Source organism: Pleurodeles waltl, chromosome 8 (genome assembly GCF_031143425.1).
Source record: "Pleurodeles waltl isolate 20211129_DDA chromosome 8, aPleWal1.hap1.20221129, whole genome shotgun sequence".
Taxonomy (NCBI): domain Eukaryota; kingdom Metazoa; phylum Chordata; class Amphibia; order Caudata; family Salamandridae; genus Pleurodeles; species Pleurodeles waltl.
This window is the reverse complement of record NC_090447.1, coordinates 798426905-798445175: the sequence shown is the minus strand read 5'-3', so window position 1 is coordinate 798445175 and position 18271 is coordinate 798426905. Positions and strand designations below refer to the sequence as shown.

Below are 18271 nucleotides of genomic sequence, written 5' to 3'. Positions count from 1 at the left end.
AACAATGGCCAATTATTTCTGTACTATGCATATTTTGGTGCAGCAAATACAAAAAAACATAAGTTATCCCCAAAAAAGTGTGATAGGTAATAACTATTACACCCAATAGATTTCAAACACCACAGTACTGGTTCTTATTGGATGTAATACATCACATCCTATAACATCCAGCTTGCACTGACGGACTAGCTAGTACCTCTTGTCTCCATCGGCAGAAACGCTGGTTCCACTTCTGTGAGCCTGAGGATTCTTAACCTCACATTGTCTCCCTACAGGTTACCTTTCTGTCTTGAACACCTCTGTGAGATTGTCCTATCCGAATTTAAACCAGCATACATAAAAGGTTAAAAAACAATAAACTTACTGATATATACTACAGTGGAGAGCAATCCCTAATGTCTCTGCTTCAACCAAAGACCTAGAATGAACAGTTCATTAGCAACTACATGAATTTCACAAATCTTACAACATATTTAACTAACTCTAGATCAGTTATAGGCTATCAAGAGGCCCTGAAGATTCTTGAATATACATCAGGTACGACTTTTGATCACAGTTGATCAAAACAGCACAGGAACCCTCATCATCCTGGATAGTTCAGTTGTCTTTGATATTGTGAACCACTCCATCCTAACAACCCACCTGAAACATTTTGGGATTAGGTATTAAGACTTGATGTGGACCTCATTGTTTCTCTCAAATAGATCACGAAGCTGTAAAGCACCTTGTCCAGACGGGATCCCAATTGACCTTAAAAGATGTAATGTCACCCTTTGGGGTCCTTTAATCACCAATGTTTTTAACAGTTCCCTAAATATGCCTCATTCTTGGAAACCTTTTATTATTGTGCCTATTTTAAAAAAAAGGTGATTGTATGTTCCTTAAATGCTATAGGCCAATATCTTTATTAGATAGTGCAGTTAAAGTTATTGGCAGGGTGATTTTTGATAGTCTTGTTGAATGGGTTCAAGAGGGAGATGTTCTTTCCCCTTTCTAATTTGAGTTCCGTCCAGGGCTGGGTACAGTAGAACAATGCCTAAATTTGATTTTTATTGTTAACAAGTATATTTACACAAGGTGCTGCCTCTGTGCCTGGCCTTTATGCACCTGAGACAGCTTTTGATTAGGTTAAAAAGTCCAAGTTGTATCTGAGGCTAATGGATATGGGCATAGAGGTATCCCTGGTGAAATCTACATTCTGATCTGGCAGCCAAAGTGTACCTGAGCACAAATGAAGAAATGCTCCCAGAATTTTGTCTAAAACAGAGTGTGCGCCAAGGTAGTATTTTGGCCCTCCTACTTTTTATTTAAGATTTTAACATGCTTTGCCCTAACCAGATTTCTATTTCGGGTTGACACTTTCAGAGTTGCTGGTATTCAGATGCACACATTGCTCTATGCAGATGACGCAGTCTTATTGACCTATAATCTCAATGCTTTGCGGGTGCTAGTGGACCATTTCACACAGTTTATGGGTAGAAATTATGGTAAATCTCAGATTATGGCATGTGGACCTATAAGAATCGATACTCGTAGGCTTGTTATTCAGGGTCACTCGTTGCGCAACGTAAAATACTTTAGTCATCTGGGTGTAGTTTTCAACTGCTTGGGCTCCTGGGCTCTTGGCAGTGGCAGCTGACTAGTTCATGCCTTAAGCTCAGTAGCACAGCTGGAGCAATCTTTAATCTCTTTAATTGTTGTTTTAATTATGTTTTTTTCAATATATTTATTATGCTCTATGCACTTTACATGAGTGCTGCCAATTGTTTGTAATTATATTGACTCTTTTAATCTACTGATTGGCGACATGGTTGTTCTAAGGAGTTATTCTGTTAATTCCTCTTTTGAAGCATTTATGGCATGGATGATCTCCCTCCTTTTTGTGTTATTTTATATTTCTGGTTCATGGTTGTATTTTATTGGACTGGTGTCTTTTACGGCCATATTTTGCCGAATAAATATTCTTTGAAGTTGAACATCACAAATATTTTCCTACACCTATTTAGCTTTAGAGGGCTAACCACCTTCCTACAGTGTGCCATGATTTCCACTCTAAAAAAATCAACCTTTGCCTTCTGGACTTCAGACTCCTCTGCAACACACTTGTACGCACAGTCAATAGTAGCTAATCCAAAGATATCAATGTCTGTGCAGGCACTTACTCAAAATTACCCAATGGGTCACCCAGCCTCTTCAAATTTAACCAATAAACTCATTTGAAATACAACTCCTAATTTGATCCACTTTCATCATATATCATTTTTGATTCCTTGCTATTTAATCTGGAATTTCCCTTTTGTCTCGAATACTACCATAGTCCATGCATCTTTCATTAAAAACTATCTAGCAATTGTTATTTTCTGTGGCATTTTCCCAAAAGGTGCATTCTTTTATTTCATTCCTGATGATAGCCATAAATATTAACTTAGTAAATAGAGATTCCACATGTTATGCCTCCTTTCGAAGTTCAGAACACATGAGAGGAGATATTTATAATGCCCTGGAACTACCACTCTTTTGAGTAACATTATTTATCATATGTATTGCATATGTGACAATAAACTTTCCCCATTCTGCAATTCTCATAATTTGTTCCTTAGAGTGTATACATTGTCCACTAGCACCTGTAGTTTTCCTCCTTTATGTGTCTCTCTTTCTTTGGGTATGAAGTGTGAGTTCTCCTATAGCACCAAACCACCACCATCAAAGATAGGTTCAACATGAACTGTCTATCCTAGTGTATCTTATATACCTGAGATATTGCCTCTGTAACGGGGAGCCAGAGAGTAAAAGCTTAACTCAAAGGGGGAGCTTACCTGCACAGTTGTGCTGATGGTAGTTGATTAATTTAGGTATTGAGTCGAAACAGTGGTTTTCAGCTAAATATACTTTGTTTTCATTGTCTGTATGAACATGGTAATGCTTCACAACCCATTTTTTGTCTCTATAAAAATAAGAAAAGAAAATTGCAATTAGAGATATATTTCTCAGCTACTGTGCTGATCCATCAGTGAAGTTTTTATCAACACAATGGTTTCCTCTTCATTGTTTTTACATTAGAATGTAATTTGATATTTAAGGTCATATTGAAATATTGCAAACTGCTGAATTGGTAGGTTTCCATATATAATATTTGTCAAAGCACCACTTGACAGATTTATTGTGTTGCTATATATAAAGGGAAATTCAGCTAGAGTAGCAAGAATTTTGTATCTGGAACAGTTTAAAGTTATTACAGTCAGAACATTCCACAGGTCATGGTATGAGCTGAGGTGGACGGAGGGAGAGGTAAGTTTCAGTATGGAGGTGTCAATACTATGTGGTTTACGTAAAGTTTATTTTACTACTGTTATATATGTGATTTGTTGGAAGCTTTGGGTCAAAATGGAGCAAATGCTGGTTTTGAGAGGGGATAATGGTAAGATGGCTGCTTTACCATGTTGGGGTTCAGTTTCCTGCCTATTTAAGTATTACAAATGTGTGAATTTTAATGTAAAATGACAATGTTTATTTTCATGTACCTTTGCTAAAAAATTTGCTCTTATTATGTGGCAAATATGCAGGGCTGGATTGGCCATTGTTATCACTGGGCCTACCGTTGGTGGGTTTGAGCATTTGTATGCTGGTTTTGAAGGCATGGGGTGCTGCAGGCAACTCTTCTACTTTTTTCAGCTGCTTCTGATAAATTAGCAGATACAGCCAGTGCTTGAGAGAGAGGGAGAGGAAAGACAGAGAGGAATGCGATCGAAGAGAGTGAGAGGAGAAAAGAGAAAAAGGAGACAAGATGAGAACGGTCTGGTTTGAAAGTTTTGGCAGGGCTGATTTTGATTCACAGGCGACCCTTTAAATATGTTTTTGAATATAATAATTTTCATTTGATTTAGAGACTGGCAATGGCCCTAGGGTATAATGCACTTGTATTAAGAAAAATGGACCATCTGTCATGTTTGAGATGGAGTAACCATTCACCAAACTCTGAATCAGGACCTTAATGTTGTTTGAGTAGATTTATAAGAATAAAAACATTATATGACCAACATGCATGAGAAGAGTTTTGTAGGCCTTAAATAAACATTGAATTTAAATGTGGCTTTGCATTTAAAGCTTGCATAGCCACATGTGTTTAGTTGAACTACTGACAAAGATTTTTGATTGCCTTTCTTCTTGGTTAATGTTTTGATCTGTGTCATGAACATAAATATATCATTTCATGATGCAAGTGTCCTAGGATAACAATAACATTGATAGAGAGTGTTAAAAACGTAGCTTCCTAACCTTTTGACCTATGACAAGAATTACTGAAATGTTAGATTAATCTTAAAACTGCTTCTTCATGAAGAGGTTCTGTTAGAAAATTGAATAGGAATGGGAGTGAAATTATCTCAAAATATATTGCGCTTATCTTGGCTTTGTTTTATAGATTACAAATGGTGTGAAGGAACTGGGATCTTTCATACTGTTTCCAAAAATAGTTAAATGTGTCATGTGTTCAGAATGATCTTTGTTAAAACTCGCAAGATCGGTGGAAGCTGTCCTGTTCACATGAAGACAAGGCATATTAGTTGGTTGGAACCAGAAGTTATCTATGCAAGATTTGTAAATTGTTATATTGTTGAATTCTGTATAAGTATGTGTAGAAGACTGGCCTGGTTTGTAGTGGGTACCTAAGGAACTTACACCTCATCCCTGGTCCAGTTATGCCTTATTAGTGAAATGTAGGGAGTGTCTAGAAGCCAGGTTGTCTAGAGGTAGCTGTAGTCACACAGTGCTCACACACAAGAACGAGAATACTCACTGTTACCAAGAATAAAGGTACTTTATTTTGGTGACACAAGGCCAAAAATATGTTAGAGGCTATACTCCCATAGAAGGTAAGTATTATAGGAAAAATATACACTAGTAACCAAAATCAGGTAAGTAAACAGTCATAAAATAGTGCAAACAATGAAAATCACCATAGGCTACAATGGGCCTAGGGAGAACACAAACCATATACTAAAATAGTGGAATGCGAATGTCGGTTTCCCACCTAGGCAAGAGTAGTGTGTAGAGGGGTGCTGGGAGTGTAAGAAAACACCAAGGTAAGTAAAGTACTCCACCTCAAAGCACAGGAAAACAGGAGTAAAGTAAAGCAAGTTTCCTCAGAACTGTCAGGAAAACTATTGCCAGTGTTGTTAAGTTGTTCCTTCCAGCTGTTTTTCTCTGGGAGCTGTGCACTTCAACTGTCATCCTGAGGAGAATGAGCAGTGTTACTGAGGCGCTTCGTTTCATAGAGGATTCTTCCAGTTTTGAGTAATTCATTATTTTTCTTTTTACGTTGTGCACACCAGCTACTTTTTCCCTTCTGGAGAAGCTGAATTTCTTCCTTATCCCAACAACTGGCTATTGGCTTTCCGAGGAGAATTCGTTTTGGCTTAACAGAACTTCAAGCAACTGCTATAAGGAATCCTTTTGAATGATTTCCAGACTTGCCAATATATATATGTACATATATATTCAAAAACGCTTCACCTTGCAGACTTGCCAGTATTGGAGACAAACCTCAGTGCTCAGACTAATTCCTAGAGACTGTGATTAAGAAAACTGAACCTTGAGAAGGAGTTTTCGTTTCCTGTAAAAGACATTAGTAGATTGTATATTTTTAAACCTTTGAACTGTTCTCCAGAGAACCTTGGATACCTCTGTCTCCTGGAGAAAAGAAGATATTAAGTTAACATTGTTGTCTTAGAGAGAGGCTAGTCTCTCAAAAGATCCAGGTTAGGCTAACAATAGAATTGGGTGAATGTGAATGGCTGAACAGTTGAATGCGCAGTAGGAATATACTTATCTATGCTCTTATCATCCTACTGCAGGTCCTTCCTTTCAAGCAATCCCAAAAAGAAGAAAGGTGCAGGTTATAGAAGCACACACTGAATATTCTATATTAAAGTGGGAAACACAGGCTGGAACTGGATCTGGAGGCGGTCTCTCTTTTTCTATTCCCATTCCCCTTTCCCCCTAGCAGATGCAGGTTTCAGATAATCAGTAAAGTCTGAGCATGCATCTGTTGGCGGGAGCTGGGTAAAAGGCGTTTGCTCTTGTGGAGGTTTGATTTAATGGGTAATCTCCTGACAAGAAAACACTAGGAGTTGTGATAAAGGATTATGCAAAACCCAAGCAAGGGTGCAAGACACCAACAATGGATTCCTGGACCTGAAGACCTGTGGAGAGAGGAGACCAAGTCTAAGAACATGTGAAGAGTCAAGGAGTAACCGGAGTCCTTGCAAAAGTGGATTCTCCGGTTAGAAGAAAAAGTCAGAAATGCACCAAAGAAGACAGCTGCGGGTCCTGCTTGATACAAGAGATGTCCCACGTCGAGTAGATGGATGCAGGCTGGTTTTCATTATTGGATCCCACCAACAAGCCTTGGTTCACGCAAAAGGCGCGTTTGGTGGAAAAAGGTGCTACCTGGACCCAGGAAGGACCTGGTGGTCTCAACTCAGACTGAAGAGACAGAGGGGGCTCTCAGCACTTCAGAGAGCCCTCAGAAGACCAGGCAGCACCCAGAGGAGTCCCAGGACACAGGGAAAAAGGATTTGCAAACTGCAGTCATCGCAGCACTTCACAAAGGGATCTCATGCCGCTGGAGAACAACTCAGGGAGCTGAGCGTTGCAGGATAGAGTGCTGGGGATCAGGGCTACGCTGTGTACAAAGGATTCCTTGGAGAAGTGTACAGGAGCCCTAGGAGCTGCAAAACATGCGTTGCACTGGGTACTGTCTGGCTCTGGGAGGCAACCTCTTACCTCCACCAATTTTGGACAGCTGGACCTTTGGACAGTCAGGGTAAGTTTGGTCCCTGACCTGTGTTCCCGAATCCACCCTTGTCATCAGGAGAGGGCGCTCGGAGTACCAGTCGTCACTGCAGAGAGGTGCCTGCTGAAGAAGGGAATTGATTCCGTCACTCCACTGGAGATTCCTTCGGTCCTTCTGGTGCAAGATGAAGACAGGCAGTCCTCGGAGTGTGCACGACCTGGAAACTGTTGCAGTTGCTGGCAGGAGCTGAAGTTACAGAGTTGCAGTAGCCTTCTTGGATACTTTGTTGCAGTTGCAGAGTTCCTGGAGCAGTTCTGAGGTTGATCTGATGGTAGAAGGTGAAGAGAGGTTGCAGAGGATTCCTGCTGGAGTCTTGCAAAACTGAATCTGAGGAAACACCCAGAGGAGAGACCCTAAATAGCCCTGAGAGGGGGATTGGCCACCTAACCAGGTAAGCACCTATCAGGAGGGGTCTCTGACATCACCTGCTGGCACTGCCCACTCAGATACTCTCAGAGTATCCCAACACCTTGAAATCTAAGATGGCTAACACTAGGGACACTCTGGGGGAGCTCCCCTTTCCTTTGTCTAGTTTTGGACCGGAGCAGGGACTGGGGGTCCCTGAACCAGTGTAGACTGGATTAGGCAACGAGGGCACCATCTGTGCCCTTCAAAGCATTTCCAGAGGCTCTGGGAGGATACCCCTCCCATGCCTGTAATACCTATTTCCAAAGGGAGAGGGTGTGACATCCCTGTCCCAAAGGAAATGCTTTGTTCTGCCTTCCTGAAAATCAGCTTCCCAAGTTCCAGGAGGGCAGAAGCCTGTCTGTGAGGTGGCAGCAGCTGGGGTTGCAGTGGAAACCTCAGAGAGCCAGTTTGGCAGTACCAGGGGCCATGGTGGAGAGCCGAGACTGCATGGAATTGGCCTACCAATACCAGAATTGGATTGGGGATACAATTTTTCAATCCTAGACACCTTACATGGCCATAGTCAGGGTTACCATTGTGAAGCTACATATATGTATTGACCTATGTGTAGTGCACACTTAGAATGGCGTCCCCGCACTCACAAAGTCCAGCAAATTGGTCCTGAACAATGTGGGGGCACCTCTGCTAGTGCAGGGGTGCCCTCACACAGAGTAACTTTGCACCTAGTCTTCAGGAACTGAAGATTAGACATATAGGTGACTTAAAAGTTACCTGGTAAAGTGAAAATGGCTGTGAAATAGTGCTTACGCTATTTCTCTGAGGCTGCAACGGCAGTCCTGAAAAAGTGTTTATATGAGCTCCTTATGGGTGGCAAAAGAAATGCTGCAGCCATAAGGATCTCCTGGACCCCCAATGTCCTGGGTACCTAGGTACCATATACTTGGGACTTATCAGGGGGTTCAGTGTGCAAATATTGCCAATCTGTAGTGGAATATGGGATCACTAGACTATAGTGACAAATTTAGAAACATAGATAGCATGACCACTGGAGTTCTAGTTAGCAGGACTCCAGTGACACAGTCAAGCATACTGACAATACAGTAAAACATACTGACATATAGGCTACAAACTATGAGCACTGGGGTCCTGACTAGCAGGATCCCAGTGAGACAGTAACAATACACTGAAAACAGGCAAAAATTGGGGGTAACATGCCAAGAAGATAGTACTTTCCTACCCCACCCCCACCAAACGAGGTACAGTTAGGCTACCCTTGCCCACATGGGTCTTCATTGTCTAAGTGGAAATATCTGGAGAGTCCATGTGCATTGGATTGGTTACTCCCAGGTCTATGTTTCTCTGTAAAGTCCATCCCCTGTAGAGAAATGGATCACCTCAACAATTTAGGGTTTTCTCCTATCATCTGTTTTAACCATAAGAGAGGTATGTGGTCTGTCTGAACTATGAAGTGAGTCCCAAATAAGTATGGTCTCAGCTATCTCAGGGAATAGGCTATAAGCAACAGGTTGATCCTGGCTCTCTGAGTTTAGTTGTGAAAGCACTACCCCAACCCCCAGTTCAGAAGCGTCTCTCTGGACAATGATTTTTTAGAGTAATTTGGGCTTTTTAGGACAGGTGCAGTACACATATCCTGCTTAAGCTCCTCAAAAGCTTTTTGACAGCTGGCTGTCCAGAATACCTTCTTGGGCATCTTCTTACAGGTGAGGTCATTAAGAGGGACAACAATGGAGCCATAGTTCTTATAAACCTCCTATAATACCCGGTGAGGCCAAGAAAGGCTCTGACCTGGGTCTGAGTGGTAGGGGGAACCCAGTCTAAAATAGTCTGGATCTTCCCCTGTAGTGGTTCAATCAGTTCTCCACCAACTAGGTGTCCCAGATAAACCACTTTTTCTTCCCCCCTCTGGCATTTTAAGCCTTGATAGTGAGGCCTGCCTTTTGCAGGGCCTCCAAAACTTTCCACAGGTGGACCAGGTGGTCATCCCAGGTGAAGCTAAATACAGCAGTATCATTTAGATATGCTGCACTGAATGCTTCCAGACATTGGAGGACTGTATTCACCAGCCTTTGGAAAGTGGCAGGTGCATTTTTCAGACCAAAGGGCATAACTGTAAATTGATAATGCCCTCCAGTGGTTGAACGTGCAGTTTTTGGTTTATCGTCTTCTGATTATTTCATCTGCCGATTCTCTGCAGTCAAATCAAAAGTGCTCAGATACTTGGCAGAGCAGTGCATCTATTAGCTCATCTGCTCTGGCTATAGTGTGAGCATCTGTTTTTGAAAGTGTATTGAGCCCTCTGTAGTCTACACAAACCGTAATTTCCATTTTTCCATTTTGACTATGAGTTTTGGGGAGAGGCTGTCTGAGTGCTCAATTACTCCTAGGTCCAGCATTTTATGAACCTCAGATTTAATACAGTCTATGACATGGTCAGGCTGTCTATAAATCCTACTTTTGACAGGTAAACTGTCTCCAGTATCAATGGTACGCTCCCACCAAGTAGTCTGACCAGGTGTAAGTGAAAATAGTTCAGAGAATCGGCCTAGGAGGTTCTTGCGATCCTCCTTCTGCTCTGCTGTAAGGCAGTCTGCAAGGACAACCCCCTCCACTGAGCCATCAGCTTCAGTGTTGGAGAAGAGGTCAGGGAGAGGGTCACTCCCTTGGAGTACCAATGTGTACCAAATAGGAGACCTCACCCTTCTTTTCCACAATAAGATGTGGTCCACTCCATTTGTCTTGGAATGTTCTTGGTGCCAAATGCTCCAATACCCACACCTTCTGTCCTGGGTAGTTCTCAGTTATGACAGCCTTCTGGTCATGCCATTGCTTTTGAAGCTCTTGGCTGGCCTGAAGGTTTGTAGTGTAGTGGTCTTTTTCATGTACTCAGCCATTCTTGATCTTAGGCCAAGCACTTAATCTACAATGTCTTGTTTCCGGGGCTTCAAGGGTTGCTCCCACCCCTGTTTGACAAGTACAAGTGGACCCCTAACAGGGTGACCAAACAGGAGTTCAGAGGTGCTGTAGCCCACTTCCCTTTGGGGTCTCTCCCTGTAGGCAAAATGGAGGTATGGCAAGAAGACATCCTATCTCCTTCTGAGTTTTTCAGAGAGTCCCATGATCATGCTTTTGAGAGTTTTATTAAATCTCTCAACAAGTCCATTTGATTGTAGATGATAGGGTGTTGTGAATTTATAGTTTACACCACACTCTTTCCACATTGCTTTTAAGTATGCAGACATGAAGTTACTACCCCTCTTTGATACTATCTCTTTAGGAAAGCCTACCCTGGAAAATATTCCCAGGAGGGCCTTTGCCACTGCAGGAGCTGTAGTGGTCCTTAAGGGGATTGCTTCTGGGTATCTTGTGGCTTGGTCCAGCACCACTAAGATGAGTCTGTTTCCAGAAGCAGTTAGATGGTCAAGGGGGCCAACAATATCAACCCATACCCTTTCAAAGGGCACCCCAACCATCGGCAGTGGGATTAATGGGGCCTTTGGGGTGCCACCAGTCTTGCCACCGGCTTGGCAAGTGACACAAGAGTGACAAAACATGTTTGTGTCCTCTGACATGTGAGGCCAGTGAAAGTGAGGGACCAGTCTGTCCCAAGTCTTACTTTGCCCCAGATGTCCAGCCAGGGGAATATCATTTGCAAGAGGTAGGATGAATTCCATATACTTCAAGGGAATGACCAGTCTCCTGGTAGCACCAGGTTTTGGGTCCATTGCCTCAGTATAAAGGAGATTGTTCTCCCAATAAACTCTATGTGAGTCACTGATATCCCCAGCTTGTTGCATGACATCTTGCTGTCTTAGACCCTCTAGTGTGGGACAGGTCTGCTGTGCCACACTCAGTTCCTCCCTGGCAGGCCCCCCTGCACTCAAGAGTTCAGCTGTGCAGGCCTGAAGCTCCTCTGGTTAGGTTCCGCACAAGGAGTTGACACCTCCTCATCAAAAGGGGAATCTTCTGGAGAGAGAGGGATAGTGGACAAGGGTTTGCCCTTTCCACCCCTAGGTTTTGGTAGCACTTGGTCCATTGTTCCAGGACCCAGTAACCCCCCAGTTGAGATTCACAACACCCATGAGGTGGCTAACGGTTTTGTTATGGACATCAGTAACTTGGTACTGATGACAAAGTAGATTTTGTTCAGGGGCAACCAGTTTTTCTATCACCATAGTGACGCTAGCACCTGTGTCCCTATAGGACTCAACCTGAACACCATTTATTAGGGGTAGTTGCCTGTACTTTTCCATATTAAGGGGACAAGCAACCAAGGTGGCACGGTCAAGGCCACCATCAGAGACTTACATCATCAGTGGTCTCCCTAACTAGACTAACCCCACTACATTACCAAAAGTGAGACCAGCTACAACCTTAGATTGCCTATTTGTAGACTTTTTCCCACCACCACCGCTACTACTAGGGGCACTAGTGGAAGCAGTGGAGGTTGTGGTAGTGGGAGGTTTGATGTTCCTCTTGGGACAAGTGGGATCACTTGCCCAATGGCCTTTGAATTTACATAGGTAACACCATGGCTTTTTCTGATGATTAGAAGAGGATTTGGGCCTCCACCCCAGAGGATTTTTTGTGGGCCTGATGAAAACTCTGACTTTTTATCTTTGTCCCCACCCTTGTCATGTGACTTACCATCCTTCTTCTTGTTGTCCTTGCCATCACCCCCTGTATGAGCTTTTCTGTTCACTCTTGTTCTGACCCATTTGTCTGCCTTCTTTCCCAATTCTTGGGGAGATGTCAGATCTGAGTCTACTAGATGCTGGTGTAACAAGTCAGACACACAGTTTTTAGATTAGATTATATAAGCTTTCAGAATCAGACACCTTGCTGCCATGTAACCAAACTTCTACGGTCTTCACGGTTTAGTCCACAAAGTCTATCCAATCTTGTGAAGACTCTTTTCTGGTTTCCCTGAACTTAATTCTGTATTGCTCAGTGGTTAAGCCAAATCCATCCAAGCGTCCTGTCTTCAAAACATTATACTTGTCTGCATCATCTTCTCTGACAATAAGGAGTCTGTCTCTCCCCTTGGCAGAGAAGGGCAACCACAGAATGGAGGCCCACTGCCTTTGAGGGACCCTATGAACTTTACAGGGCCTCTCAAGTGCAGCAACCCACTTGTAGATGCCATCCCCTTCCTTGTAAGGGGAACACTTTTATGCAGGTTTCTAGAATCAAATGTGCTTTCTCTGACATTGTAACTTCTAAAACTGCTATTGCTGCTGCCACCATGGGGAACTAACCCCAACCCCTGCCTTTCCCTTTCCACAGCTAGGGATTCCCTATCTAAGGCCAACTGTTGCTGTTGCAGCCTCAGTCTGGCCTCCTCCAACTAGGGATTTGTCCTCAGGGTTGGATGTGTGGGACAACTCTGAGACAGAGGTGACATGGGAATGAGCTGAGGTTGATCTTTCCCTAACTTGTATAACCCTAGTGGCCTGGCCTCTAGGTGTGAAGGGTGCCCTAACTGTGTGTGACCCCTTCCCACTACCAGCTACACTAGTAGGTTTGCTAAGGGAAAGATCTGTGGAAGGACCCTCTCCTGCATTTTAAGGACCCTCTCCTGAATCTACCTGTTTAGAATCCCCCTCTACCTTCCTCTCTGGTTCTACATGATTATCAGATTGCTCCTGATAATCTTGCAAGAGGGGATTTAAAAGTAAATCCTTATTGGGGTTCTTCCCAATCCCTAAGCTTCTTTCTGAGCACAGCCCCCTCAGACTTTTAAAGTTAAGGTTCTCATAAGTTGTCTTGATAACACTCAGGGTGGCCTCAATAGAAGACATAGTGATAGAAAAAGTTAGAAGAAAATTGAGAGAAGAAGAAAACCTACCTTATCTAACTTTCTAGACGTTTTAGAGTGAAAGTGAGACTGCTAGGTATATTTATCTAAAGCTCTACAGTAAGTACTAGAGTACACTTTCTTGTGAAAAGAACCAGTGACAGAGTGATAAGGCAATTGCAAGTACTTATCCCACTGCTGCACCACCAATGTAGGCGGCTGGCCTGGTTTGTAGTAGGTACCTAAGGTCCTTATACCAGGTCCAGTTATCCCTTATTAGTGTAATGTAGGCAGTGTCTAGAAGCCAGGCTGTCTAGAGGTAGCTGTAGGCAGAGCAGCCAAGGCTGAAATAGGAGGCATGCAAAGCTCTTGAAACAGCATTATAGTCACACAGTACTCACACACAAGAAAGACAATACTCAGTGTTACCAAAAATAAAGGTACTTTATTTTAGTGACACAAGGCCAAAAATATCTTAGAGGCTATACACCCTTATGAGGTAACTATTATACACAAAATACACACCAGTAACCAACATCAGGTAAGTAAACAGTCATAAAATAGTGCAATCAGTGAAAATCACTGTAGGCTATATTGGGCCTAGGGGGAACACAAACCATATACTAAAATAGTGGAATGTGAATGTCGGTTTCCAACCTAGGCAAGAGTAATGTGTAGAGGGGTGCAGGGAGTGTAAGAAAACACCAAAGGTAAGTAAAGTACCCCACCCCAGAGCCCAGGAAAACAGGAGTAAAGTACAGCAAGTCTCCTCAGAACACACTAGGAGTCGTGATAAAGGAGTAAACCTTACTTTCCACTGGAAACTATGAGGCTAAGTATGTTTCAAATAAATACGATTTAAACAAAATATTTAGAAAATCATGTTTAAATAGGTTAATGTCAAGAAAAAACTGTTGATTGAATCAGAATCATTTACACCAGTGACACTCATCCTGATATGACTGTTAACAAATTTGCGTTCCTGTCTTTATCCCCAACAAGTCAAATGAAAATAACATATTTTTCTGAGCTGATCATTCCCATAAGGCTTCGCTACTGAAGCCGAATCCTCATGGTCAAGAGGTCAAGCAGTTTATCGATCATCCCCCTCTATGGTTTGTTGCTGAAAATACTGCAAAAAGAATCATAACTTTTTGTAAATTTATTTGTAAACACACTTCAAAGAGAGTGCATTTTGAAGAGCATGCATGCTAGTACATACCTTACAGCCATGCTGTATATAGAAACAGTATAAATTCCATCTTTGCTGGAGTTTCTAACCATATAGGAACCTTCTTTCCCCTAAATAAATACAATTAAAGATTATTTCATTTCTGCATCCTTTATGTTTTTTCTTTTGCATTCCTGTTTTATATAGACATTAATATATTTAAAATTCATATGTTTTATTTGTATACACATTGCATAAACTTAGCATTGAAGATCAAGCAGTAGGGTAGGAGGGAGGCTCTGGGGGCATAGACCTAGGCCCTGATTCCTTGCTTGCAATGCAATTGAAATTCTTACCCTTGAAAAGTTTTCCTCATGGTGTAATTACCATTTGCAATAAGTATCATATGTGTGCAATTTTTTCCCAGAATAGTTCTGGCAGTAAAAACCTGCAGAAATTTACTGTGGTAAAAATTCCTGGTAATTGCTGGAGCATGCAGTATTTGACATAGATGGCATACAACTCCACTTGTTATTCTCTATATCTGAGCTTAAGCTTGATATAGGAGATATTTTTGACCTACTAAATACTGCACGCTGAGATGTCAGTACAGGGTCAAATACATGAACTGTATCCCTTCACCCCATTGTTATTAAAATCATATTGTTCTTATACAACACAAATTGTTTTAGAAAATGCTTTAACACTACACTGGGTTTTACTTAAGGGTTCAACAAGAAGGGGGAACCATCCACTGATTTATACCATGGAACATATTAACCTAGTGAACACACTTCCAAATATGGGCCTGCTTTAAAATGTGACATCAATTAAGGAACTACTGCCATATATTTTTTTTAAACAAAAACAGAAACATGCATGCTGTGTTGGACGCAGCAATACAAGCTAGTATGAAGTTTAATTGTTCTAGTAATACATGTTTTCAGTAGCCTTGTAAAAAGCATATTATTTTCCAATGTAATGATTGCACTTGCTTGATAAACAGGAGCTAGAAAAAGTAAGTTTCATAAAAACATGTTTTTCTGATATATTTGGAGTGTGCATTTTGCTCAACTACAGGAAGTCAATTTTGAAGTTTGGCCCTAATCTGACTTTCGGGAAAGTTACTTTAGAAGCAAAACAGATTAAGCAAATACACAATACTCCTTACTGTCCTTAGATTACTACAAGAAAGCAGATAATTTAAATCAACATGTTTCAAGTATATGACTTGGCATCTGTAGTTCAGGAGGAGCGTACTACACAATATTGCCTATACTAGGGGAGATTTGAGACTGAGAATCATTTCCTAGCTTACGCAATCAAGTTGCTTTTCTTTGTCCTGTAAAGTATGCACAATACAGTCCCCTTAATACATGCCTTTTACATGAACCAAATAAGACTGGGTAATTTTATTGATCACTGCCTTCCTTCAATCACTTACATTTTGGAAGTTCATGAAAGTTTAACTAAGAGATTAATTGAATATTGTGTAAGGTTAGTGAAGATTCTAGGGATCAGTGGGGTGAAAGGGTGGATCTTCTTCTGGGCTAAACAAAACTGGTTGTTTTTTCATCAAGGGTGAGAACTTGTGTGGCATACTTGAATCCAGCAGTTGCTTGTGGATTTTCTTGAATCATACATTTTAGAAGAACAGGGTTCTTCAAGATGTAGCAAGGCTTTTATCGTCACAATAGTTTACTAATCAGGCCGTGTGCAATCAGGTTTTCTAATTGAATCAGAACAACATTATGAAATTGTAATGCATATTGGGGCCTATTCATCAACTTCGTTTTGTAGATCATTTAGTAGTACTAAAATAGTACTACTAAAGTACTAGAAAATGTTATTCACAAACCTACAAATGTACATGTCCACCTCTCCTCTTTTGTAAGGGGGGATCTTCATGACACATATGAGGCAGACACTTCTATGTGGTAAATTATAGGGAAAAGTAATTTTTTTTTATTAAACTTGCAAAAAAAGTTACTAAAAATATATGTATGCTAAATAATAATGTAAATTAATGTTATATATTTATTTTAAATACAGACCAATGTATAGTACAGCATTATAAACTTAATTTTAAATTATATTTTTTATCAATTTAATATGTTACATTAAATTAAAATTAATTTTCTGAAGTTAAAATTAAAAAATAAATTTCCATTTAAAAAAACAAAATGCATTTCTTGTAATGTATTAATAACTATTAAAGTGATGTATCTTGATAATAAAAACTTAATTAAATGTTAATAAAAAAAGTTATATTAATTTAAAATTTTAAACGATTATTAAAATATTTTATAATTAAACAATAGGTATGTACTGATTTTTAGATTTTTTTTAACAATACATTTTATTTATTTATATTTGAAACTACTTGTATTTTAGCTTAACATTATTTCCCATTGGGTTTTATTTTACATTTGTACATCCAATATTTTGCACAGGGGGGAGTTGCCATTCCAGTGGTTGGCCCACTTGGGTGCTGGACTTAGTACTGTTTGTTTTTTTGGCAGTAATAACTTATCCTCATAAAGGTGGCCCCACCCTGATTTAAAGTGGTGGAAATTTTCAATGCTACACTTATGAATGACTATGCACTCAGATTTTGTGAATAGTCAAAAATAGTAGAGTTACTCAAAAGTGCAAGAATAAAGTACACATGCAAATTAGTCACAGGTATATGTTACCTTAGTGAATAGCCCCAGTTGTGAAGAGTTTAGCAGTAGCACCACAGTTATGTGACATCTACCGCTTTATTTGGTAATGCTGTTGAAGAAGACATTTTCACAGTAGCCATTTTGGGAAAGGCATTTGCAGCAGTATTGGGTAGCTATCACTGCAGTGTCTAAATGAGGAAAGTCATCAATCTTGAAGTGTTTCTTTGAAATGTATCTTTATTAAATACTATGACCCTCCTTGTTTGTAAGGATCACATGTTAACGAAAATATTTATGAGTGAATCAATAAAAAAAGTCCATTAATCATGTTTTCTTATCATTTGCATTCTCACAAAATGGCAATTAGAAGCGGAAAAATAAAACACAGTAAAAATGCATGTATCAAAAGCAATGAGTGTATGCTTTGCATATAATAAGCTTGACATATACAAACTATCATGTGAGTGGCATTTCCAAACTAGAAATCTATCTATCTATCTATCTATTTATCTACCTATCTATCTATCTATCTATCTATCTATCTATCTATCTATCTATCTATCTATCTATCTGTCCATCTATCTGTCTATCCATCCATCACAACAAACTTTCAGGAAGAAGATGTGCCGACAGGGCTAACTATTGGTGGTGACTCAGCAGGCAAGGAGACACTATACTTCCCCCCCACGCAGAGTATTTTCAGAGAACAGAGAAGTTGGAGTGCTGAAGTGTGAAGTGTTGGTGCAGCCTTGTGAGTGATGGAAAGATATCATGGCCCTCATTATGACATTGGTGGTGACTGTTAAAGTGGCAGTAATACCGCCAACAAGCTGGCGATAATTACCAACAAATTATGAGAATGGAGGTGATAACTCCCATAGACAGCCAATGTACCATAACAACCACCAGGGCGTTAACACCACTCACCACAGTGGTAGCCATCAGCAACCAGGCGGAAGACAAGGTACCACCCACCATATTATGACACTGCAAACCACCACGATTTCCGGGCAGTACCAAGGCCATCAAAAGCCTGGCAGAAACACATCACAGAAGCCCAAAGACTCACCAACAGAGAAGACCAATACCGCCATAGAACCGGAACTGCCCAATGTTCTCTACGCCATGCTCCACCTGGAACACCAACGCTGACGAAGACGAGGACGGTGAGTACAGCTGCCTAGCATACAAGGGAGGGAGGAAGGAAAAGGAGAGTGACACACACGCACAACACCCACCAGACATACACTCACCATACACACAACCAGCTGCAGATGTAAACCAATAGCACATTACACACGGCATAATAATACAAGGACTAGAGATCAGCAGTACTGACATTGTAATAGCAAGGCAACACCCACCATATGAACCAATTTTAGAAAAAAGATACATGA

The 18271-nt window shown here is 40.9% G+C and overlaps 1 protein-coding gene across 1 annotated transcript in view; it reads right to left on the bottom strand.

Moving 5' to 3' along the window:
* Positions 1–18271, bottom strand: part of LOC138249560 (cytoplasmic tyrosine-protein kinase BMX-like) — a 628910-nt gene that overhangs the window by 260332 nt on the left and 350307 nt on the right. The window contains exons 11-12 of the mRNA XM_069203506.1: positions 14260–14339; positions 2817–2944 (exon numbers count right to left, since the gene is read on the bottom strand). Of these exons, the coding sequence (XP_069059607.1) occupies positions 2817–2944; positions 14260–14339 (208 nt within the window). The remainder of the gene's footprint in view (positions 1–2816; positions 2945–14259; positions 14340–18271) is intronic.